This window comes from Ornithodoros turicata, chromosome 4 (genome assembly GCF_037126465.1).
Source record: "Ornithodoros turicata isolate Travis chromosome 4, ASM3712646v1, whole genome shotgun sequence".
Lineage (NCBI taxonomy): Eukaryota > Metazoa > Arthropoda > Arachnida > Ixodida > Argasidae > Ornithodoros > Ornithodoros turicata.
The window spans coordinates 38250323-38276691 of record NC_088204.1 but is presented as its reverse complement, the minus strand read 5'-3'; the positions used below and the strand labels follow the sequence as shown (position 1 = coordinate 38276691).

General features: G+C 44.3%; 1 protein-coding gene and 1 long non-coding RNA gene across 4 annotated transcripts in view; one reads left to right on the top strand and one right to left on the bottom strand.

The window, feature by feature from the left end:
- Nucleotides 1-26369, top strand: part of LOC135393025 (uncharacterized) — a 175791-nt gene that overhangs the window by 74506 nt on the left and 74916 nt on the right. For all 3 annotated transcript variants that reach the window (XM_064623616.1, XM_064623617.1, XM_064623615.1), the window contains exon 3: nucleotides 13027-13222. In XM_064623616.1, coding sequence (XP_064479686.1) covers nucleotides 13027-13222 — 196 coding nt within the window. The remainder of the gene's footprint in view (nucleotides 1-13026; nucleotides 13223-26369) is intronic.
- On the bottom strand, nucleotides 7064-7991 carry LOC135391443 (uncharacterized). The gene is made up of 3 exons (XR_010421948.1): nucleotides 7946-7991; nucleotides 7634-7741; nucleotides 7064-7108 (listed from the first exon to the last, which is right to left on the bottom strand). It is a non-coding gene; the product is annotated as an uncharacterized LOC135391443 (long non-coding RNA).

Below are 26369 nucleotides of genomic sequence, written 5' to 3'. Positions count from 1 at the left end.
TGCATATCTGAACGCGCATGCTACCAGTTTTTCATTAAACAAAAGGCATGTCACACATATCACTTGGGGTTTGCTCTCGGCAACAGCAATGGTGGTGCACATCTCATACTGGCATCCAGAATTGTGTTTCAAACACAGACTTGACTAGTGTGACAATTTGTTTTATTCATGTAATTTCCAAGACTATTGGCAGTACAATCAAAAATATAAGGATGCACGCAACTTACACATTTCTGTCAGTTGTACAAGGAGTATTTGTTAGTTGCTGCAATCCATTTCCGCAAACACTCTGTTTCAGATATAAAAAAAAATTGCTGTAAATAAAGCATTAGCAAGTTCTTGCCAGCTACACTTAGTGTGTGCAATGTTGCAATGCTCTGCTCAATCTGCAGACCCTACACTGTACACGGAAACTACCTTTTTCAATCGTGGAAATAAAGAAATGAATACGGTGATATGCAAGACTCTTTATTCAGCTACATTTTCCTTTCTAGGAAAGCGAAAACCTCTATAAGCTCTCGAAGGAAACTGTTTCCTTATTTTATTTACCACGCATGATGGCACGGGTTTTCTATTGAATTTTCCCAAGTACTCCCACACCCACAGAATAAACTGTCGGTAGGATGTGTATCGGTACTGCCTGAAAAAAAAATGTTGTGGATGACATGATAATAGATAAAGTAGAATCCTGCAATGGGTGCTAACTACTTTGATAGATCTTTTATCTACAACTACCAATTACTTCTGCAGAGTATAATTATAGCTACAGAGTAACTACATTTTAAATTAGACTCACAACTACTGCAAGCACTTTGAACTAGATTTGCAATTCCACTCTAATTATTTTGATGCACAAGTTTTATCTGACAGCATGACAAACAAACCTCAGCTTCACATGCAGTTGAACTAACAAAAAATAAGGTAGCTACACACGTCCAATTACTCCTTGTAAGGTAAATGCAGTAGCTGCACAATTATTCGTAATGTACTGTAATTAGTAGTTTAGCTATAAACGTGGTTGACCTACTGTTCATCACTGGAGGAATCCTATGTATGGCTGCATTATTATCTCCGAATGTCAAAACCAACTGATGAACGTACCACATGAGTGCAGGGTGTACTATGCAGTTTTATATGAGTATACTTGTCTTCGTGCTGTATAACGTCATAGTAAGAGTTCCTGCGCTTTGTACTAGTATACTTACTCGTTCCTGACTTTCCCCGTCTTTACTCCGCGTTGCCGAAGATCTCGGTTCGCCAGACGGAGCACAACCTCATTTAGACACGCGGTAGCGAATTCATCGTGTTCCGTTATGCATTTGAGTTCGTGTTCCTCGATCATTTCGCAGGTTGTCGGGTAATCGAAGCAGCACACGGATTCCGTGGACGTTGGCATGTTGATGCAGAGTCCGCATCGGCACCTATAAAATTAGGATTCAAGTTACCATACGTGTGCGGTGCGGTCTCACATATAGTAGCCAAGTAGAGATAAGAAATGTGGTGCCATAAGATTGGGAGAAGATGCGCCAGTATGCACGCTGGAAGTGCCGGGAATATTGAAGCCGGCGCAGAGCCTAAACTCCCTTTTGTTCATGTTACTACCGACCAGTTGCAACACAAGGCAAGCTTTGTCTTTGCACGTAATACAACGAGCTGTATTAGCTATATGCACTCACCAGTTTGTGTTTCCGACCCATGCAGCGTGGTCTTGCACGTCATCTGCGAATGGTTCCGACGACTGGGTTGCCGATGACTGGGTTGTCGACGTACTTTGGTGCGAACCGCGGGGCGTCGCGTCATATGATAACAGCCCAATTGTTGACGTTCGCATCACCATTAGGCGCTCAGTATTACTCAGTTCACTCGGAAATGCCATGGCGCTGGATCTCGGAACCACGGAGCGCAAAATGTAGCTCCACACAAGCACACGGAGCACTCCGCCGCACAGCTGATATTGAAGCCTATTTATTGGTTGGTAAATCGGAACGTCATATTCGGAGCTCGGCCCACCGATTGGACGGCAAAAAGCGACGTAGCCCTTATGATGTATGCGTAGTGGAGAGAGGCGCGCTGGTTACTCATCTTTGAAAGCATTTATATGGGTCACTGATCTGGCACGAGCCGAACGAAATGTATATTTGGGTATTATGACCTGCGTTCTTTCATGGGGTACCATTTTTTTTTAATGTTAGTCGGCCTGTTTACGGCCCCTTTAATCTCGTGACATTCACATACGGCGCAGGAAACAATCCAAGTGTTTGTGCGGCGTCTGTGCTCCCCAGGAACCGGATGAGTACCTATATGCTGCAGTGCTGGTGAAGTGGCAGAGTTGTGCAATGACGGCGAAGTACAGTGTAAGCTCGCATTACACTTTGTTCCAAGCTCTCTGTCTTCGGCCAGAACTTCTGGTGGTGTATCCACCGCAGTATTGAAGCGACGATGACAGTCTTCACCTTGCCCACGATAGATAGGCACGTTGAGCAATCCTTATTTTCGTAGCTGTCGTCGTTGTTTGCACACACAACGAATGCCCCATGAAAGTTACGAAGGCTCTAACCAACTGTGCAACTCAAGGGCCGGGTTAGAATTAGAACGATTGTCAGGAAATTACTGTGCTACGTGTTTAGGAAAGTGTCCTTTCTTTTTACAGTTACGTCAGGTTCACTGCTTATTGTGTGTTGACAAACTGAGTTTGGAGATTCCTTGGACCGAGAAACAGACGACAGATACCTGGGTGTGTCGTCCGCACGATTCGCCAACGTTTTTCCATCCCGGTTCTATCAGGACTATCATCTTTAGTGTGCCTCATTTCCTATTCACACCTACACCATAATATACTTGCGTAGTTTCCAATTGAGAAGTGTGAAACAGAATCTGTGTTATCACAGTAATCCCGAGAAGTGCAAAGGAATTGGCAGGAGCAATAAACTACCTGGCCATTAGTGACAGTTATACTTTTAACGGTAGTGTAATGCTTCTTATCGTTGGCAGTATTATAGCATGTGAGGGATATAACACGTCAAATAATTTCAGGTAACGTTTCATAACTCGCTAATGGTACAGTTACACCCCATTATCATAGTAAGTGATGCATCTGTCTGAGAATGTCCACAATTTGTCATTTCCTTCTTTCAAGTTATTTTGTCTTGGCATGCAGCTGTAAGATGTCAGTAGAAGCCATGGAGTCATTCTCTTTACTTCTTGAACTTGGATTCTTGAAGAAAGCACTGTTCTGGAAGATCCTAATTTGTCAGAGGCGTCGTAAAGGCATTAGTGTAAAAACCAGGTCTCTCAGCAAAATTGCCGTGCACACACGTTGTTTGATGCCGTTTCATGGATGGATTTGGACTTGGATCAGCAGCACCTGGTCCTTCTATAACACAGAACGTCAAAAGTGCACCTCAAGTTGGCTACGACAACCGCAAAAAACGCCTCCCTACAGCACACAAACAGTTCACAAACAGCGAGATAAAAGGAAACTGGGAAGTGGTTTATGGCGCTTATGGCTTATGGTGCAGACAGAAGTACTGCTTGTATATAGTGCCTGTTTCTAACAGTTCTTCTAGTTCTTCCTTTTAGTGATCGGGGTTCATAGCTTGCGAATTGTTCTGTGTCCAAAAATTGTAAACACATTGTATGTATTTAAGTAATATACGTACCACTTGCGCTTGACCCTGTCGAGCTGCCTGCAGCTGTAATACACATGAAAACTAATCGCGTCTACCACATTCCACAAAGGTCACACGTACAGTAACAGGAAAAGTTTCATGATAACGCGTCCGACAGCGAGAAAAGCCAATCACGTTCTTATGAATGACATCATGTTCTTTTACTTGTTTATTGTATTTTATTTATCTAGTTTTAATCATAGGTTAGGGGATACCTTACGTTGTACCGATTTCGTCTTTTGCTGCTAAGTTACTCACGCGCAAGAGTGACAGATCCGATTGGGAAACTACATAGATATTGTGACTTACTGTCGAAGTTTCTGGCTCGCTTTGTTCGTGGAACACTGTCGGAACGGCGTCAAGTTTCAATTCGTTCCTTTTTTGTGTCAATCCAAGTTGCACTTGCATGATGTTCTCATCCAGGTACACATTATCGGTGAAATGCGAGGAGCATACACGGACAGCATGAACACTCCTTGCTTCATCTGGATACCCGCTAGTGATGTAGCTGCTTCCAACTTTCGCTTCGTCTGGGGTCTGGCTGTAGCTGTATCCTAGGGGTGCGAAATCAAACATCGAGGTTTACGAAGGAAGTTTTCCTGGAGTCAGGAACGCTGCGTCGGTTTCCAAACGACGTCTCACGCGAAGGATGCAAGCGTAGAGATAGTATCCGCGTCACTAGAAAGTGTCACATGTGAATACGGGCGACGTGCCGGAAAAAACAAAGCACCCCAGACTTGGCGGCGGACGACAGCGTCCTTCACACGGATTAGCCAGATCCCACCTTTAGACGCGATGTTGTTGGCGCTGGCGCTTTCGAATATCAAAACGAAACCGGTTCTTTTAAATTCGATTCCTCATCATCCGGTCAGTTTTGGAAGGAGAAAATTTGGTAAATAGCTCGTGGTAGTGTACTGAATGTACATTGGTATTGGATTCGTAACCACGGTTCGGGATGCGACAGTCCCTTTAATTTTAAAGGAGCATTAAAGTGGTATCTAACATGGCCAAAAACTACTGTCATCTTGTAAAGCAGCATGCGAAAAGCATTCCCACAAAATAAGTATCCAAAAAGTCCAAAGTGTCCTGTCCAAAGTTGTTTCACCACGGTGCAATTAATTTGGAAAATTGCTGAGCGCTCCAACTGCAGACCACACCCACTCTACTGCGACGTTGGTGGTAGAGAGCCCCTCATTCGTTCGTAGGAAAAACCGTCTGTTACGAACATTGTGAGCTGTTTCTTGTTGACTTCTATTCTTTATATGATTTATATCACGTTTTCTAAAAAAAACAAACAAACAAAGCATATATGCAGCTTGAGAAAATAAGATTACGATCACAAGAGTAATATATCCGTGGCTTCTGTGCAATCTCAGAATTCACAGTAGCAGAAAGCAAGCGATGGCGGCGGTATTGTGGCGCCACCTCTTAGCTACTGAACCAACTGCGCGGTGAAAACGGTCGGACAGGCTGCACACTGTCGGTAAGCACGGGGTTTTCGCTGTACAAGCGCAGTTAATTTCGGGCTGCACCACTCGTTCTTCCCGTGGTATCTGCAGTCCCAAAAAATCGTGGTTGTGTCGTGGACAGCCTTCAAACCCTCCGTTTCGGACATCACGTAGCCGGAGAACGCATGGCATCTCCGAAGCGGTAGCAGACGCTCCGGCCTGCGCGATGTTGCTCACCTCGATCATGTGATCTCAAGTCCAATGAGGAGCGTCCTTTCCACTTGCGTCACGTAGTGACGCGCGTGATGGCGCTTATCACGTGCCTATCGTGAAGGCGAAGGAGGGTGTTTCGCGCACGGGAGGTTCGGGGAGCTATTGCAGGCGTCCCAATTTCGCTACCCAGGGAGCACATGGTGGGCTAGTAAACGTCTAAATGACGTCTAAAAAAAGAGATAAGGAATGTCTATAGAATGTCTAGGCAATTAGACCAAATGTCTAGTATCCCTCCACTAGACGTCAAATAACACGTCTAACGTTACGCCACCTAGCCATCTAGCCCTAGACATCCGATGTCTATGTACCTAGCCGTGATTTAGACACTCTTTTGACCTGGATGTCTGGAACAGGGTCAGACACTTAACCATGTATTAGACATGAAGTCTACAGCTAGACCAATTTTATCCCTCCATTCAGGCGACAGGTCTAGGGTTATACATTTCCTGTACCTTACTTTAGCCACCTTTAGACCTACTTTAGACCATGACTAGTCCTGCTACCGTCCTGGCATGCATTCATGCAGAAATATGATATAACTGATAGCAACACGGATCTCAGCATAAACTTTTATTCGCAGTAAACCACACACGAAGTCTACGGTACAAAACTCTTGTCTAAAACTGGATTGACTTTGCCGCCAAGCAGGCGTCTTGTGTTTTGACTGAGGAGTGTTGAACTGGCAGCAGGGTGTTGATGGCCACCTCATTCCTTTCTTCCAACGAGTGATTGTTGGTGCTGCAGCACTGCCTCCAATGACTCACTGTGGCTAGAAAATAGAACAAAACATGTCAGAAAGCATTATGTAGCCTGCTAGTTCTAACTAGTTTGTTTAGTGGCTATGCACACTCTTTCACGGGATGCTTGTCTGGCCACATAAGAGCAAAAGCTGTATCAACACTGATCTGAGAGACACAAAGAAAAGAAGCTGCACGTACAAAAATCACAGAACTGTTACAGCTACACAACACAAATTGCAGCAACAGCTGAAAATCTGTTTGCGCGTCACTACCTGATGTGGACGCTAGAGCCCTGCACCATCCGCGGATGGAAGCGGATATCCGTAAGATACTTGCGGATTCGGATGAGAATTTATCACTTTCTGCGGTGTGCGGATCGGATGGCTCGAGGTCGGATGCAGCTATACCGCATGCTGTAATTTTTCTACTAGCAATTTATTTGTATTGCGCACCGACAGCGAGCGCATGTCCGGGTTCACCTTTGACCATGCACGGCCAAGACGGGAGTGAAGGCATTTTGGCGTCCACACGAGCACCGGTGAGGAAGCGTTCCAGAAGTCTCTCCATATCGCGTTTGTTGCAAGGTTTACCTTTGCTTGTCGCCATGAGTCCTTCCATGAGAGCATGGAGGCATCCGAAATTATACCAACATTCTTCCGGCTGTGTTTACGCGTCCTTCGAAACTTGCGGATCTAAACGGTTGTGTATGCAACGGTGCGGATCGGATAACGTGTACGCAGATGCTAAAAATCTTATCTGCACAGGGCTCTAGCGGACGCTGCCAGGATCTCAGGGAAATGAGGATGTAACAGCTTTCACTGTGAAAGTACATCAATGTGACAGGCGTTTTCTCGTGACACACGACCTTACCTGGTCGAGCAGGCGACTGCTAAGCACTCCATGATTGGCGCAGCACTTCCATCACTCCATTACCCTAAAACAACATCTGTGCTGCTCTCATAACTTTGGTGCAAAACTTCTGTACAGGATAAAAATAAACACTGTGTATATTATAAAAGACAATACAAAGCAAGAGCTGTATCACCACGTCAAATATTATAAGTACGTACAAGTAGTATACAAGTTTATTCACATGACGTCATCCGCAGGAGACCGCCACTGTCGCTAGCAGGCAGATTTGCTGCCATCGGCCCTATTGTAGATTTCAGTCAAGCTGTTACCCATATTATACTCACCGTATATCTGGTGTTTAAAACTTGTTGCTCTGTGATTTGTAGAATGTCTAAGCAATTTCCATATTTTTGGTGTTAATAGTCACCTAAAAAGCATAATGCAGCAAACAAATGCAAGGACTAAACATTGCGGGACCTATAGTATGGCGCTGAGGTGACTTCAGTGAATAAACCTTTTAGGAACTCAAATCTTGCACCACTACCAGATAGCTGTTTGGGTGAAGTAAGACGGAATGACATAGTCACGCTGTTCTCCATACAATACCAAGGATGTCTCAAAACGACCAAGCACAAAAATACTAGTTTTGTACCGTTTGATGAATATTTTGTCTGCTGCCCACACAGGTTGTGCGGTTCCTTAGCAAGCTTCTGGCAGTCGTTTCTTCTACATCGCACTTCCCTGCTGACTTTCACAGCATCTGAAAAAAAGTTCGATTTCGTTAACCACAAGACAACCATGTAAATGGAAAGCAGTTAGAGTCTTCCACCAACTATATTTGCAATACTTTGTTGACAAAAAATTTAAAGAGGCACCCTCCAGAGTAAGATTAGGGGGCACATCGAACATCAGGAACATTGGAGGACAACACAGTCACACGTCAGAGACAACTGCTTCCCCTCACCTCACAGGGAACTGTTAAGCTTATGTGCAAACAGCTGTTTCGTAGGATAGGTTACCACTATTTTCATATCCACCGATGCAAGATAGTCCAAGCACCTATAAAAAGAAAAACCCAGTTGCTATGAAACCAAGATATGCAAACAAAAGCACTTGCGCAAAATTTTCAGTGTGTAGTTTCACTACCAGCGAAAAATGCAACAACCGAAGTCGGGCTGACATGACAATGAACTAACCAGCATTTATGTTCCGGCATGTCCGCCCTGCAAACCGTAACTGTCGACTTTCGTTTACTCAAGACTTCAACAGTCATCGAAAACTCGTTAATCTCGATGGTTAATTAGTGATACCGTATTTGTTTTAGCACAAAGACGAACCAAGGCACTTAATGAAACGTTGTACTGCCGAACATACAACGTTAATCACTACTTTGAATGCAAGTGCAGTCAGGTCAACCCACACTTCCAATATGCTTCAATCGGTGATACGAAGCCGAAATAAAGGAAACGATATTCCAATATTATGCCACGCATCTCTACTACATGCGATTTGGTGCACAGAAACAGGCACATACTTTAATGAAGAGTGAACTCACCCCTTAAACTTGAAAGCCAGAAAACAAAGAAACGTTGTCCACCACAGTACTCTGGGAGCTCTGCTGTGCTCAACAGCTTTTATCACTGGACAGCACGGCGTACGTTCTCGCTATGCTCAAAAATTGCAAGACAAAACGCGCGGGAGATTAGAACTTCGAAAGATTTTCGTATAACAACCAGTGGAATGCAGCCGCGAAGACCCCAACTGCTACCCGTTGCGCGTCCGGAAAGTTTGAAGTTTCAACCGTTGAAACTGAACTGGTTCGAACTGGTTGGATGGATGGATGATGGATGGTGATTGGGTAGACGGGCAGGCGTCATTGCCATTGCTTTAGCTCGTGCTTATTGAGTACTTATTTTTTGTAATATCTTTAATTTCCGTGGCCGTTCATTATAATTGGGTGGTGGAGGTTAAATGTTAAATAACACATATGCCAATCCAGCGGAAGTTACACCAACATCATCATCATTATGCAATCGCCATCGTTGTTGCAGCGACGAGTGTCGTATTTTGTGATGTAGTCGTTGAAAATCGCTGTTCTTTTTGCAAACATTTTATCAGTGCCTTTGCTACTGAGCTACAGGTGTGCCTAATATGTAGCGCATTGCCTGTTCAGTGGTTTCAAAAAGATACCATGGGCAGTTTCAAGATTTTTTGAAGGGTTCTGAAATCCCTGAGTCACGTCAGATTCCATTTTGCTGCTGCAGCTGTGTAGCTTGTGGGAAAATGTTATGTGCAGTAAACAAACATCTGCTATCTGCTGCGCACAGTACGTGCAAAGTGCTTCTGTGTTTGTGGAGCTATGGTTTATAGTGCTGCGCTGCACGATTCGTCGGCGTCGTCGACTTTTTTATTGACGTTTCAGTGATTCAATAATTTAGTTGCTGATTTCTTTAAGTTGGTGTAGGTGTTGGTGCAGGGGAGTTACTTCGTACAAAATTTACATTTACCAGCAACGGTAACGCCATCAGGAACGCTAGTTCAAAAAACATTGCCCCGAACAAATGCGGGCTTCCGTTAAGAAAAAAAGATATATATTCAGTAAAATAAAATATTACTTCACAGCTCTTAGATTCTGGTAATGTCTTCTAGTTGTGGATGCTGTCAGTGTATATGCATGTCAGTGAGCCAAAAACACTCGGATCATCATATGTATGGACATTATTTAAATTATCTACATACCTCAGTCAGACTGCCTTCATTTGACTGATCTTTTGTTACAATATATGGGCATACAACTCACATAACATGAAAGACTACATACTATCCATTTGGTCATAATATAATTGGACAAAGTTAATGTGGTCCATTCCTTGCATAGTTTCTGAAGGTTGTTGTAGAGTCCAGTTTTATTACCTCAGTATGATCATTTGCAAACAGATTGTACTTGCTGCTCCACACACGTGTGATGGAAAGTAAGAGAATAAGGAATTTCCTTCATGTATGAGGATCATCCAACAAAAGTTCCTCTGCTGTGATCAAAATAATAAACCTATAGCACAACATTGAAAAAATTTATGTACAGATTAGAGCTCAACGTTACTCCCTAACACAGTCACCTTATTTAGTTGAACATTTTTGATACTGTGATACCAAGTATTCAATACGTTGTCTGTGCCATGCTATGCCCTGTTTACAAAGTGAGGCATTCACTTTGCATTTCACCTGATCAATTTGTGTTTCATGATCACTTGCGAATTGGTGACTGCCGAGGGGTGCTTTGAGAGGAAGATGGAACAGCAGATTGGGCAAATTTTCATTGAAGTAGGAATCATCACCTTGAGCACGAGGAGAACGAAGTATACAGGAAGCCCACGAAAAGGAAACTCACGTTTGTGTGTCTCCTGTATACTTCATTCTCCTCATGCTCAAGGTGATGCTTCCTATTTAAAACATTGTACCAGCTCGCTTGTGTACTTTTTCTCTCTTTGGCAAATTTCCAGATGAATTTCTGGAACAAATCCCGAGTCTTTCAAGACGAGTGCAGACAGCGTTGACGTGGTTGTACTACACCCTTCCAAGTCCTGTGCGTTTTTGTTTCATTGTAGTTTGACGCTTTCCCAGGATCTCGCAGTACATCTGCATTTACTGTCATTGTGCATGTGAGATAATCTACAAGTTGCACACAATGATAGTCCTAAAACATTGTCGGCATAGCCTTTCCAGACGAAAACGCGAGCTTGACCTCCTTCAGAATGCTTTCACCGAGCACCCACCATGACTTCCTATGGTATTTTGTCTCAGCACTTGCATAATGCATCCAGGTTTCATTAATAAAAATTGTTCCAAGAAATTCATCTTGACCGTCTTGATACCATTGAAGGAAAATGCAAGCTGCATTCATTCGTTGCTCTTTACAAACGTTACCGAGCAAATGTGGCTCCCATCTCGCATAACTTTCGTTGACCATGCTGAAGGAAATTTGTTCTCATTAGTATCAGAGTGCAGTACCAGTGACCCGCCAGTCTCCGTTAACAATTCTCGGAATTTCAGAAAAGAAACGTCGTTTCGTGGTGTTATAGCTGATCTCCCACTGTACTGTTCATTGTGCAGATTTTCACGACCCCGTATAGAGGACACACCATTTCAATGCCTGTAAAGTATTTTGTATAAACAGGTGTTAACTGTCAGTGGATATTCTCTAAAGTACTCTTTCACTGTTTTATTCTTTAACGAAAAATAGGATAACTCTTCCGTACTAGGATAGTCAGACGTACTCGGAAATATTACATCCATGCTTGAATGCCTGACACATTAGGTGAACGGCACTCCATTAACCAACATCTGCAGTGCCGGGATGTCACACCCAACTACTACACCATTCAGTTTGTCCTAGTGGTGTTTCCTTTGAATAACAAATAGTAGCTAGGAGACAGAAGTAGCCAAACAGAGTAGAACAATTTAAACGTTAATTCCAAATACGAAATATTACCCGCACACGAAAGTATCTGAAAGTTCTTCTAGGGCTATGAAACAATCCACCATCCTAACGCTTTGCGGCAGACGCCCCGCAACGATTTCTGACAGACACAGGCTGGGCTCGACGTTGACTGACACTCTTTGACTCTGACTAGTCTAGTGTCCCAGTGACCACGTATGTCAGTGTGCACTGCCTGCAACCAGGGACGGCGAGCGAAATTACAGACCCTAGGGATGGGTCATGGACCCTCTCTGGACCCCCTCCTCACGATACCGTCGTGAGAACACAGTTCAGTACTTCTTCTTTGTATGATTACGACAGGCCTTGGTTCTGCGCCCCCCCCCCCCCCGTATCACCGTCCTTGCCTGCAGTCTCAGCAAACGAATGCGGATCAGCAGGTCCTCGTAGCACTCACCAACCTGGCAACCTTTCCGCGTATTTTACCTCTACATATCCCTCCTGCACACGCAAAAAGAAAAAAAAAGCACGACATTGGGAGTCTTAAAGTGTGGTCAACAATTCATGCGAGCTGCTATACGACGCGAAAGGGAGATTTTTAGCCTGGAACGCGTCGGAGGTGTCTCGTGAGCCATTTTTAGTACATGTCTAAATAACATCTAAAACTGTGGAGGTCTAGTAGACTTCAAAATTGGGATGTCTACTAAATGTATAACCCTGTAGAGGTCTAGTAGACTTCCAAATTAAGATGTCTACTAAATGTATAACCCCGTAGAGGTATAGTAGACATCTAGGTGCAGACATTCACTAAACATCTAACCCCGTAGAGGTCTAGTAGATGTCTACTTTTAGACCTAGCCCTAAAGTCTGAACTTATCCCTGGGTTAGACGTCTATTATCCCACCATGTGCTACATGGGAACGGGCTAATGCAGACGCGACTTTTTTTTCGCACTCACTAAATTTTTCGAGCTCACAAAACACAAACGACGAATTGCAGTCACAATGTCGCACAGAGAGCGGCAAGGAAGCAGGCGAGCTGGTGATAATTGATCTTCATAACGTTATTTCCCCAGCTCAGTGTTCGTTTTGAAGATCGCACAGAGCCTTATTCACGAAGGAGTTCGCAGCTGCTACACTGTTTACTCATCGCGGAACCAGTGGAATACGGCTGTCCGCCATCTTCAAGCACAGATACGTGAAGCCACGAAAAGCCGTATCTGCAATCCACTGACAAGTACGAAGACGCGTACACGTCACAATGCCAGTTCGGGTGCATCTATGTCATCAACATGGCTGCGCCCATGTGTGTTTCGGAATGAATTATCCATTTTTTTTGACATGGTACTGTACAGAACTGGGAGAATGAAGGTGCATTTTGGGGAGAGTTGGATGTGGGCTTTCAGAATCTCACAAGTTTTTTGGAATATTTGGGATATCGGCATAGCTGACCTTTAAAGTAACTCTGGGTTGAATAAGGAAACGTACCACTTATATACGAGCTACACAGACGTTTAAGAATTTTATGCAAGGTACTCTAAACTGCATTCTCCATGTATGTGTTTCATGCATCTATAAACAAACCCAATTGCATTTTATTGTATTTTCCAGATTTGAGATGTACTTCTTGTATGCAAAAAGCTCTTATACCTACTGGTGGGCACATCAGCAAGCCAACGGTGACTTTCACTACGTGAGCAGGCCTGGTACCGTGGGTCATCAAGAGGAGCACTACGTTTACAATCCGACCAAGAAAGGAGGGTACATCAGCTTAGCAATTCAAAGGAACCAGAACGGCGGGACAGATGTACGTAGACTCATTGTTACAACCTATGGGATGGAATGTAACTAACGGGTATTCTATTGGACCCCCAATTGACCTACAGTATATCACGTTGACTTGCGCAGCACCGCCGCCGCCGCTAGGTATCACGGGACCTGCACTACGCTGTGCGGCGAGTTTTTGTCAGCTTCGGCGTGGTTGTATTGCGTGGTAGGCTGACAGCCCAAGCAGGACAACATCTTGGTCCAATATTGGTCCAATATTGGGTGTTGTGCTGCTTGGGAGCGTTCGATAGCGTACGCGCACTTTGATTCGCTTCGTTTCAAGTAGGATTTTCTTGCTGCGTGTTTTAACAACTGCACGAGGAGATGAGTTTCCACATACCAGGAGAAAAGCCTGAGGGAAGACGACAATCAATCGTGCGGGCACGAAAGGCGGGTAAGTGAGAGACATCAGAATAATATGAGGAATATCGTAGTGAGCCTGTGTCAAAGAAGTGCAGTGTACGTTTTACCATAATGTATTGGGACGCACTGCCCTACATAAGCAGTTGAACATTGTCTACATTGTATGAAGAGTTTACGAGTGGTGTCGGTCAAAATGGCTGTTATTGCTCAACTGTTTCCACCATGGATGCATCGCGTCGCTGTTATCTGGCACCGCGATTGATCCACCTTTTTTGTGTGACACAGGTTTTCGAAATTCATACCCACATCTGAGCGCAGAGTATGTGGCGCACATTTTGGAGGAGAAGTCCTACCTGGTTCGAGTACCTACTATATTGGCACTGAGGAACTCGGAGAAGGCCATTGTGCGGCATCCGGCTGCTGTACATATGTGTATTTCGGGAAAATATAGGGACAGGAGGCGAGTAAGCTGGTGTATACGGTCAGATGACAGCATCTCCTTGAGTTTGAGGAGCACGTTACAACACAGAGACGGGGGACGAACGGGAAGAAAGTACTCTCAAAAACTGAGTCTGTCAGAGTCTGCGAGTGTGCTTTCTTCCTGTTCGTCCTCCGTCCCTGTGTTGTAACGTACTTCTCAAATTCAAGGGGATACTGTCATTTTATCGTTTATTTCGAACATCAAGGTATATATAATGCGTAAGCAGTTCCCAGTATATATACAGGCTACAGCACGGGTAAGACAATAAAAGCACCTGATGTGTAATATCAACTTTGCGCTTTCGTGGCTACATGTATACAGACCCCTTCCGACATGCAGAATTCTACTTTTATTAGCATTAATGTGTGTATTTGCCTACTCCATCTGTGCTAGTAAGTTTCGACCATGGAAGTGTTTTTAAAATTTGAATGAGATAGCCCAGCACAGATGGTAGCCTAAGTCAAGGTCCGCAAACTCAAACAGATTCGTGGGCCACAGTGACCTTATAGATAATATACCATCCCTTATCGTAAAAAAGTAAATATACACACAACGAACAGCAGCAGTGTAGTTATTGTGTAGCCGGGACGGTTTGTACACTTGGAACTGTACTTCACACACCAAGCCGCATTCGAGTGCTCAAAATTGAAAAACGAAAGTAACAAAAATAAAAGTATACACAAACAACAGCACAGTGCAGCTGTTGTGGAGCCTGAACGGTATGTGTACTTCAGACTCCTCTTCCCACACCAAGCAAATCACGTAATCAAAAAGAAAAACAATAAAAAAATACAAAATATATAGTTATTGTGGACGGTGTGTGTACTTCATACACCAGGCCATCTCGAGGTTGCGTGTTTGAGACCCCTGGTCCATACATACATCATGTCGTCATCTGCATTAGTTATTGCGTATTTGTTTTTTTTTTTTTTCAGGGTCCACCATCAGCAGAGCAGTGCAAGGCATTCACCTCCAGGCCTCATAACGGCGCAGACTGCATGATGGCTGACTGTGCACTGTTAGAAATAGGTCTTCTATCGTGCCGTCAAGAGCTGCCGTGCCTTCTAGATTCACGCTCAAGGCCGAAGTTCTAGACGACAGATGCCCACGTGACCCGGGAGAAAAGAAAATACCATAAAAATTGTCTTGCTTTTTTTTTTTTGGCGCGTACGCCGTGTAGAAGACACGTTTATCACGTGACCAGGAATCGGACGTCGTAACGTCTGTTTCGTGTTGTCTAAATTTTTGCCGTAGTTTCTATGCGCTCGGAGTGATCACCTGACCGGCGTCGAGGACCGGAGTCTTGTGAACTATGCGGCGGGGCCAGACATGCTGGTGGCGCGGCACTGGTCACACCTCTTCTTCGATGCCTTGCCGCCAGCGTTTCCTCGCTTTGCTGATTCTGGGGGGATTCTTACAGGTAACACACCTCCGTTTAATAAATTTTATTGCGATATATGTATCCGTTGAACATATGTATCCGTTATTTTCTCTTCACTTATCTGCTTTCATGTTTAGGGGTAATTTCCTCAACAGAACCAGAAACCACTGAGTTGAGACAGCATGGCCAAGGGCAGCAAGCCACTATTCAGGGTAGACAAATGCTGTGCAGCTTCCTTCCAGATTCCTCTTTGCAGCATTATCTTGCCTACCATTCAGGCTGTGTATATTGCTCACAAGTTTTTCTTTTAAACTTTGTTATTTGATTTCAGTTTTCCTTATCAATGTGCAAAAATATGATATTCAGGGGGACATTTTCTTGTTTACACCTGAATAAGCTAGGGTGCTTTTAAGAGGTGCAGACTTTTGTTCCTTATATCTTATAATCATTACTCAGGTGGACTACATCCATTTGCATTCACCGGAACTGGAGTTGCATACTGTGTTATTCATTTTCTTCTCTGAAACCAGGGAGGCCCATGTGTATGGCAGCTGAAGTCTTTCACCAGGGTAACAACGCCAGAACAACTCCAGCAAGTGCTCTGCAGTGCACCTCTAAATTAAAGAAACCTACGTTTGATGCACTATGTCCTCATGAGATTTTGTTCCTGCTACAACTCTGCACTTTGTTTCACGATACCAAAAAATAACATCACCAACCATTACCATGTCAGTGGTGTACTGCTGTGTTCAACCAGTTCAACTTATTTTGGGCACCCTGTAATGCCTGTGCAGCTACTTCAGCCCTTATTTGCTGGTAACACTGGTGCCAATACAGTTGTTAGATGAGCTGTGTGACAGTGTATAATAGAATACATCCTGTGTTTGAATATGCATAAAAATTATGCATGTGCAGCATATAATCTGTATCTGTAAATGTTAAGTCTTATATATTTTAGTTATCGTACCATTTGAGCTAAATGTCGACATTTCAGCTGTTTGAGCCTAGTGCCCTCATCCTTGACACACGTACAAGTGTGCTCACACCCTCGGTGGAACCTGCACAGCTGAGGACTCTCTGTCCAGGTGGCAAATGGAATAGTTCTTTCACGAAGAAAGCAGATTTCCGCCAGAAGACCAAAAAGCACTTTTTTGAAATAGTACCAATTACTTGTCGCTTTTGTAATTGCAAAATATAGGGGATTCTACGTGACTACTGGGGCTTTCAGTTACTTCAACTCGTGACTTCAGATTTATGTAACACAATAATGTGAGGTGACAATGACGCAGGCGAGCTGATGTCGTTGGATTGCGTCCCTCAATCTCGGGTTTATGTATGTATTGCACAGTATTGGAAATCTGGTTGAACAATAAATGTGTTAAACAACAATCAGTTATCAGAAATATATACGATGTGCAGAATACTTTTACACAATACGCTGCAGTTGAGTTTCTGTAGACATGGTGGGTGTTAATGATAAATGTTCAGATTTACGACGAGCTCGACATTGAATACCTCATGAAACAAATTCTTGCGTGAAACATATTCTTAGGCAAACAACAAGTCCTTATGAAAGAAGGAAATACAGCCAGCCCAGATCGGACGTCTGTAGACCGCAATGCAGAGTAAATCAGAATCGCTTGAAGGCGCGAAGTTGCTTTGAATAATAACAGTAATGATGACGAAGAACACGGGTTGAAACAAAGTAAAACAAAACATTAGACCACCCAATCTTTTACGACAATTCGTGCAAACAAATCGAGCATCAAAGGGGGGACGTCTTCCAAATATCACAGTCGCACTTCACAACGCACTTGTTGTCACATTGCCAACATGTAAATATAACTGCAACGCCAAGTAACCACCACACCCTTTCCACTGGTGACGGCGATACAACCAATACAACGTTGCGGTGAATTGCTAGAGGCCCACGTAACGCGTCAGCAAAAACCTCATAGCCACGGAGATGGGTGCTTGGGTTACGTGTTGTGAACAGCCGCCGAGCAGAAGACGATTTCATTCATTGAAAAAGTACAGCTCACATGTCATACCTGCCAGCGCAAGTGTAGCAAACGATTCACACACAAAAAACAGTTCTTTGTCGCGTGTTATCCGAACGCCTTCAACGAACGAAGAGAAACTTTAGCCCTCAGACGCGACCAGAGACCTTCTGGCCTTGTAGGTACGACCAGGCTCCAATAGCTCCCCATAGAGCCCATAGTTTGAGATAATTCACACAACACTGGGCACACGACGAATGAAATTGCGACATTGTGGATATTATGCACAACCAGTCGGCCAATCAGGGGCCTCCATGTCTGGCTGGCTTTTCCGTCGGTCCTGGCTGCCATCGACTTCTACTGGATTTCAGGCCTGCCGCCGTTACTCGGTATTCAAAATAACTAAAGCGATTTTGGGGTGAAATAAAGATTTATTTGATACAAAGCACTAATTCAAAGATCTGATACATTGATGCACTGTGCGTACAAAGCCCACTGCGTTGCTGACACACTGGGACAAAGTTCGAACATGAAGCAGAACGAACACACCGTTCAACTCCTAATACCGGGCCAGTCTCATGAGTGCGTACCATTTCATGATGAGCATCTTCTTTCGCTGATTGCGGTGTATCCATTATAGCGAAGCAAAATGCGCTTGTGTGGCACGTAATCCTGTCGTTGTTGACAGTCCTCGAAATCCAACGGCGCCTGAACTTGTTGTTCACGCTCCAACTCATGAAGCATTCCGGTACCGCAGTTGACAAATTGTTCGTGGGATAATAGTTGTGTCCAGAAACAGGACAACACGCGTAGACTCACAATGACGCACGAATAAACCCGCGAACATATTTCGGAAAACTGTTCTGTCGATTGACACCACCGAACACAGGAGGACGACATGCCGGCCATGCTATTTTGAAACTATGCTGAAACGGCCGAGACGCTGTACGCACATGCGCGCGTACAAAATGCGATTTCAAAACCTTCTCGACCAATCGGAGCGCGTGTACAGTCTAGGCCGATGGGCTTGCAACATGGTGTATGGGCGCAGTGGTACATACTCTACAGCCTCGTCCGCGGGTGCCTGAGGAGGACTGGTACGACCAGCAGGCGCCAACGCCGCCAACGGGCGAGCATTACTTGGCATTACACAGTACCGGTGACGTAACGGGGGCCAAAAAGAGAGCTCGTACAATCATAGGTCGGCGAATTCATTCATGATGGCCTTCACCGACTTCATTCACCATCACCTCATAGAGAATTGTGTGATGTTAAATGAAGGGCATGATGTGATGTGAAGTTGAAGCTGAATGAACGGCATATGTGAAGTGAAGTTGAAGTTGAATGAAGGGCTATGATGTGATGTGAAGTTGAGGTCCGCGTGATGGCATTTGAAGTTGAAGTCCGCGTGGTGGGTTTTGAGGTTGAAGTCAGTGTGGTGGGATTTGAAGTTGAAGTTCGCGTGATGAGTTTTGAAGTTGAAGTCAGTGTGGTGGGATTTGAAGTTGAAGTTCGCGTGATGGGTTTTGAAGTTGAAGTCAGTGTGGTGGGATTTGAAGTTGAAGTCAGCGTGTGTGGGTTTGGAAGTCGAAGTCCGTGTGTTGGGTTTTGAAGTCACCGCGATGGTTTTTAAGGGGAAGTCAACGGGATGGGTTTTATTTATTTATTTATTTATTTATGCATACTACTGGCTTACAAGTAAGCCTAAGTAGGGTGGGATACATACACTTAAGGTAAACACACAAGGTCAACAAAAAGAGATAACAGAAGACATTACTTCAGAACTGTCGCTATCAGTTTACAGAAATTCTCAACCGTAGGACTATTCATTATCGCCTGTGGTAGCTCGTTCCATTCCAGGACAGTCCGCGGGAATTTAAAACAATCACTTTTCGCGCTGAAAGGTTTAAAACGTAAACTGCGTGACTGCCTAGTTTCTCGGCTAGAGAAAGGCTGCAGGTAAAGTGTGCTGTCGATTTTAAACTTGTTGTGAATCATTTGGTAAAGGAACCTGAGCCGCTGCATTTTCCTGCGGGAACTAAGCAACTCAAGCCCTGCCCTATCGTAAAGCTTAGAGACTGAATCCAGCTTTCTGTATTTGTTAAAAACGAATCGCAAGGCTTTTCTTTGCACTCCTTCTAATTTATCAATATTGGATGCGGTAAAAGGGTCCCAAATAATGCTTGCATAATCCAGCGCAGATAGTACATATGTCTTGTATGCCTTCAATTTTGTGGCGGTGGACGCTTGATGAAGATGACGACGCAAATAGTATAATTTACCCATTGCCTTTCTCACGATAGTATCAATATGCTTATTCCATCTCAAATCATTGCACAACGTCACTCCGAGATATCTACAGGAATCAACACATGATAGAACACATCCATCTATACAATACTGAAAGGAGAATGGTATTCTTTTCCTCGTGACATGCATGTATGTGCATTTTTGAAAATTGAGAGTCATTTGCCATGTTAAGCACCAATCATTAATCCTACGAAGACATTCATTAAGCTGAATCTGATCTAATACAGAATTTACCTCGGTGAAAATTATGCAATCGTCAGCAAAAAGACGTATTTTTACGGGAATATTCTCAGTGATATCGTTTAGATAAATTAAAAACAACAGAGGCCCTAGAACCGAGCCCTGAGGCACGCCGGATTCCACATCAGCCAAGTTAGAGCTGCTCTCACCGATCTGTACCAACTGCTGTCTGTCAGCAAGGTAGTCCTGAAGCCACGCGGTCAGATTTGAGTTACCCATTATAGCTTGTAGTTTTAACAATAGCTTATCATGAGGCACCTTGTCGAACGCCTTCGACAAATCCAAGAAAATTATGTCAGACTGCCCCCGTGAATTAATTGTTGCCGCAAGATTGTGAACTGTTTCTAATAACTGGGTTGTAGTAGAAACACCTTGGCGGAAACCATGTTGTGCTGGTGTGAAAAAATTGTTTTCTTCAAGAGATGTCACCAGGTGTTTATGGATACAGTGTTCTAAAATTTTACCACACGTAGGTAGCAGTGACACCGGACTATAATTAGATGCTTTGAGCATATCTCCAGACTTTGGGACAGGCACAATATTTGCTTGCTTCCACTGTCTCGGAACCTTCGCTGTCTCAATTGACTTCCTAAAAATTATGTCAAGATAGAAACTACACCACTCTGCGTAGCGCAAGAGAAATTGATTTGGGATGCCATCTAGTCCACACGCCTTTTTGCCATTTATGCTAAGCAAGGAGTTGAAAATCCCTTCTCGTGATAAAACAATGTCAGGAACGTAACAAAGGTCATGTGCCGGAAAGGTTGGCCGACTACCGTCGTCACGTGTGAATACGGAGCAAAAATACTCATTCATATGGTTGCACATTTTGACTTTATCAGTGACAATACAATCATCTATCAACAACTTACTGATGGTGTTGTGCGTAGGAGAGAGGAACCTCCAAAATTTTTTTGAGTCCGACTCAAGGAATTGGTCAAGAGTCACACTAAAATATGTAAACCTCGCTTGTCGAATCTTTTCCCTCATTGTCTTCCGAACCTGCTGTAACAGTTGACCATTAACACCCCGTCTACGCATCCTTTCAGCTTTTCGTTTCAAATGTATAATTTCCCTAGTGATCCACGGACTAAATTTACGTTCCCTTTTCCTTCGCACTGGTACAAAAGTTTGTATAGCATGGTTCACAGTGTTTACAAAAAAAGACCATAAATCATCAACATTTGCCTCTTCACACTCATTTAGAGCCATCAATCCAAATAGCTTCGATTCTAGAAAATCGAGAATTCCAGCATTATCCGCTTTAACGAAGTCGAGATAATGCTTTATAGGTGGAGTATTAATGACATGAAAAAGAGAAAGATCGACAACAACCAATTTGTGGTCTGATATGCCGTCTAAGACCTTACAATCATAGTCGCTTGATAAGATACTGTCGGACACAAAAACAAGATCAAGGATAGAGAAAACATTTCCTTGACACCTCGTGAATTCTTTTACTATCTGAGTTAAATTGCCGTTAAAGGGACTATCGCATCCGGGAACGTATGTATGATACTGATAGGGTAATGTTCCTCACCGCTTCAGAGTCAACTTTGCCAAATTTCTCTTCCGAAAACAGCTTACATATTAAGTAAACGAGTTTTAAAGGTCCGCATTCCATCTGCAGCCAACAGGATGATGACGTAAGCCAGGCGCACGAATGGGAGCGCAGCGCTGGCGATTGTCTCTGAGATCGTCTGCTTGGCGTTCGCATCGCACTATACTAAGTGAAAAGTCCTCGGTAAATACGGGGGCTGACTTTCGCTTACCAGTGTGAGTGCAGACGTAACCATGTCACGTGAAAAACGGCGTTACGCTCCTGGCTGTACGAACACGTTCAACGTTAACCAGAAACAACATTCCGCGAGCCGGTAACAGAGAAGACGCCGTCCCCATTCCGCCTCGCCCGCCCGCCTGTCGGTCGGTTGCCAAGGCTACCAAGGTCCCTCCGGCCGTTCCGTGATTGGTATTCTCCATGTCAAAGAGCGCGCAGTGATTGGCCTCGTCCGTGTGACGTTTCCAGAGAGGGAATCCAGGAATGCGTCGTCTGCTCTTGCCAAGTTTTATATCAAACTACACAGGAACGACGCTGCCAATTCGCGTCAGGTTTTCGGCGTTATTACCAGTGATGAACGCGGAGTAAAAAGGCACTACAGTTTCGGAATCGTCCGGGACGGATGCGATAGTCCCTTTAAAAGACATATCGGTAATCAACATACTATGTTGATCACTTCCAGATACCGGAACAAGGTTATGCCAGTCAACATCGGGAACATTAAAGTCGCCGGCAACGATTACTCGGTACCTCGAAGCAAGCGATGCAATATGTGAACCTATAGTTTCCGTGTATGGTAAAGAGCTATTGGGTGGCCTGTATATAGCACCTACTATCACCGACGGGGAGCAAGAGGTTATCTTCACCCAAACTGATTCGGTGTGAGGAAGGTCAGGGAGTCTGTCATAGTTTATATTGTTACGTAGCACAACTGCAACTCCACCTCCTTTCCCCTCTCTGTCACGTCGCAGTATTGTGTAACCTTGCGGAATTATTTCATGATCTCCAATATCTGCCCTTAACCAGGTTTCAGTGATAACCAACATATGCGGGTCAAATACAAGAAGTGTGTTTTCAATTTCAGGCACCTTATTTACCATACTTCTGGCATTGAGATTAACGATTCGAAACTTTTCCGGCATTTGTTGAGATTGTCATACACTTGAGTGTTGTCCCAAATTAGCTAGGGAATGATGCAGCGTGACCTGGTACCGTTTATTGTTAGACTCATCCCAGGCGTAAACCTCGCCATTTATTCTTAACTTGTCAAAGATAAGGGACACACGATCCCCTGCTTCCCGATTTGCACGAGCGCTATCCCACAAACATTTTCGCTTCCGACGTATTTTGCTTGAGTAGTCTTCACTAATGGACAGGTTCGACCCTTTCAGTTTCTTACAGCTTTTTAGTATCTGTAGTTTGTCCCGAAAATCAAGAAGTCTCATAATTACTGGGCGGGCTCTGTCCGACTTTCTACCTATGCGGTGAATTCTCTCTATGTTCGTGATATTGAGACCAAGCTTATTCTCTAGGAGTTCTGATGTCACTCTTTGAAGCAGCGTTGAACTATCTTCTGCTTGCTCCTCAGAAAAGCCATAAATAACGAGGTTGTTCCGTCTCCCCCTATTCTCGAGGTCGTCTACTTTCCGCTCTAGCGTCGACACATACGCTTCTAACTTGGTGACTTGCTGCTTAACATTTTCCAGTAGCATGAGTGATGCCTGGTCGTTCTCAAATTTACCCTCAATTGTTTCTGACAGTTCCCCGATATTAGTTTGAAGGTTCTGTTGGGCTTCTTTTAATTCAGCCATGCCAGTTTCCATTGATCTCCTATTCTCAAGTAACTGTGACAATATGTCATCTAAAGTAGGTCCTGGGTTTTGTTCAATATCTCCCGACAGCAGCAATAACAACTCATTGAGGGAATTAGCACAATCCTGCAGCATGGAAAAGAGACACTGTGGGCTTGGCGTATATATAACAAAATGACTGTACTTCGTACATGGGAGGTAGTCGTAATTACTGACCTGTAAAATCAAGGCAAACAAGTGAGGCATTTCGCCGTCTGTGATGCCAAGCCCACTGTCTTCAGAAGGCGCACAGCCTGCTTTTATAGTCGGTGTAGGTGTCGCTGAGATAGGGTTCATGCCTGTGCCTGGATAGCGCTGGTGATACACGTGTTGTAGTACTGTTGTATCACAGGCGATAGCGTTGAACGATGATAGAGGCCCATCGATCCGAAACGTGCTGCTGCTCCAGTTGGTTGACAGTTCAGTCAACAAAAGGTACTGTAAAATCAAGGCAAACAAGTGAGGCATTTCGCCGTCTGTGATGCCAAGCCCACAATGCCAAGTTTTAAAGTTGAAGTTTGCGCGATGGATTTTGAAGATAGGTTTCAGAGTCCTCATAATAGGTTGTGAAGCCGACAATGTTTAGTCGATGTCTGACGTTCACGTTTCGGGACTGTTAGTTGTGCGAACGCGTGCGGAGTGAATGGCAAATGTGTATTGGAGTGCACCGAGCGAACATAAACGCTTCGCGTTTCGTATCTGGTGTGGGCGTATGAGCTTGACACTGTAGATGCCTGCGGACTCCCCCCCCCCCCCTCGTTGTGTATCGGCGGACGCAGAGAGGGAAAGTCTTTGGAACGCGTTACTCTTTCGCGTAGTGGGGCGCGGAGGGCAATATCATGTAGCCGGAGGCAACTGTATGTTGCAAATGTAAGCGGCAGATTAGATCGAGAGGCGATTTGGCGTTCTGCGGTCGCGCGGTCTGCACGTTGCGGTTGTTCTGTTTGACTTATTTGCTCGCCTACAGCTATAACGTGCGGATATATGTGTATTGGATGGGTTTGGATTTGGTTACTGATTTAAGCCTTCGCCTTCGGTCGCGTATGCGCGTTTTACTAGACGACAGTAGATTGCTGTCGTGCTGACGACGTGTGTTTTACTAGACCTATTTTGTGTTTTCTGATATTTTTTTTTTCATTGTGTGATTGGGATCCAAATAGGACAAGATCGGGCTGGCATTGTTTTTGTTGATGTCTTTTATTTTAAGTGTAATGCACAGAGGTCACTATAGGTCTCTTATTTATCTGAGGTGCATAGGTCATGTTTTGGGGAATTATCTGTTCCGCATGCGTGTAGCATCCATCGGACACAAGTGTTCCATCAGAGCACGCAGCTGCTATTTCTTAGATATTCATCACTAAAGTACATTTCAGCAGAGATGGGGAAGTTAATTACCACCCAAAAGTTGCTAGTTACGAGTTACGTCATTGACCTAAATATGTAATTAAATTAGAACCTTCAAGTTATGAAAATGAAATTAAGTGAGAAATGAAAGTTCTTGCTACCGTGCCGAAATGAAGTTGGGAGCGGAGGTCCGAACACACCTTGTGAATTGGGCACAAAGTGAGAATTGGAATTCCAAGTTCTGCGAGTTCCCATTTTCCGCGCACATTTCATAGAACCTTGCCAAGTGTGTCCTTATCACCTTCCCCGTTAAAAAAAAGCACTCCACGAACTCCAAACGAACGCTCTGCTGCGATGTAACTCAGAAGCACGCCGGAATTGTGGTAGCGTACATCCAGTGCATCCAGTGCATCACGCTGCAACAAGGCGGAGCAGACAGGCTGCAGGTGCCGCGCACCTGCAAGGGAAACAGCATACCCCTCGAAACAGCATACCCCTCCTTCGCTTTTGCCGCCACTACCAGGAAACCCACGCAAACACAGGCGAGCAGGACGCTAGCGTCGTAATCCTGCAGCCGGGCACACCCAACTTATGCCTTTGTTGGAGGTCACCTTCAAAACCCCACCACCGACTTCATAACCCATCATAGGAATTCAACTTCAAAGCCCCATCACGAACTTCAACTTCAAAATCCATTACCGACTTCAGCACCCATCATAGTAATTCAACTTCAAAGCCCCATTACAAACTTCAACTTCAAAATCCATCACCGACTTCAGAATCGATCATAGGAATTCAACTTCAAAATCCATCACCGACTTCAGAACCCATCATAGGAATTCAACTTCAAAACCGCGATGGGAATTGTGATGATGGGCTCTGAAGTCGGTGATGGTTTCTGAAGTTGAAGTCGAATGATGGGTTATGATGTGATGGATTCTGAAGTTGAAGTTGAATGATGTGATGTGATGTGACGGGTTCTGAATTTGAAGTTGAATGATGGGTTATGGTATGTTGAATTCTGAAGTTGAAGTTGAATGATGGGTTATAACATGATGAATTCTGAAGTTGAAGTTGAGTGATGGGCTCGTGATGTGATAGTTTATGACAGTGATGTGATGTGATGGGCTTTGCAGAACACTGACCATGATGTGATGTTGAATGAATTCTTAGGAAAATGCCGACCTATGCGTACAATTACCCGATCTACGGGAGAATGCGCCCGGGAGAGGAGGAACGCGGAAGAGACACTTCAAGCGCGCGCTTCTCACAGAGTGGAGCGATATTGCACGGAAAAGTTTCTGGCATATTAGTTTCTCGGCGGGAAGAACAGTTTCCAGCAAAAAAAAAAAAAAAAGAATGGGGGTTCAGGAAATTTCATAGTCCCTTTAAGTTGTCGAGTCTTGCCCCGTGGACACCATCGGGTGCATTAATTTTTCAGTGAAACACCGGATAACCAAGAGTGCCGATGTTTTGCATACATCTAGATGAATGAATAAAGAAATAGGGTGTGGACACACATTGATAGAATAAACCTGCGACACGTTGCTGCATAGCTGACAAGAGAAATGACTACAGGAAATGGCGCCTTTCTTGCGGA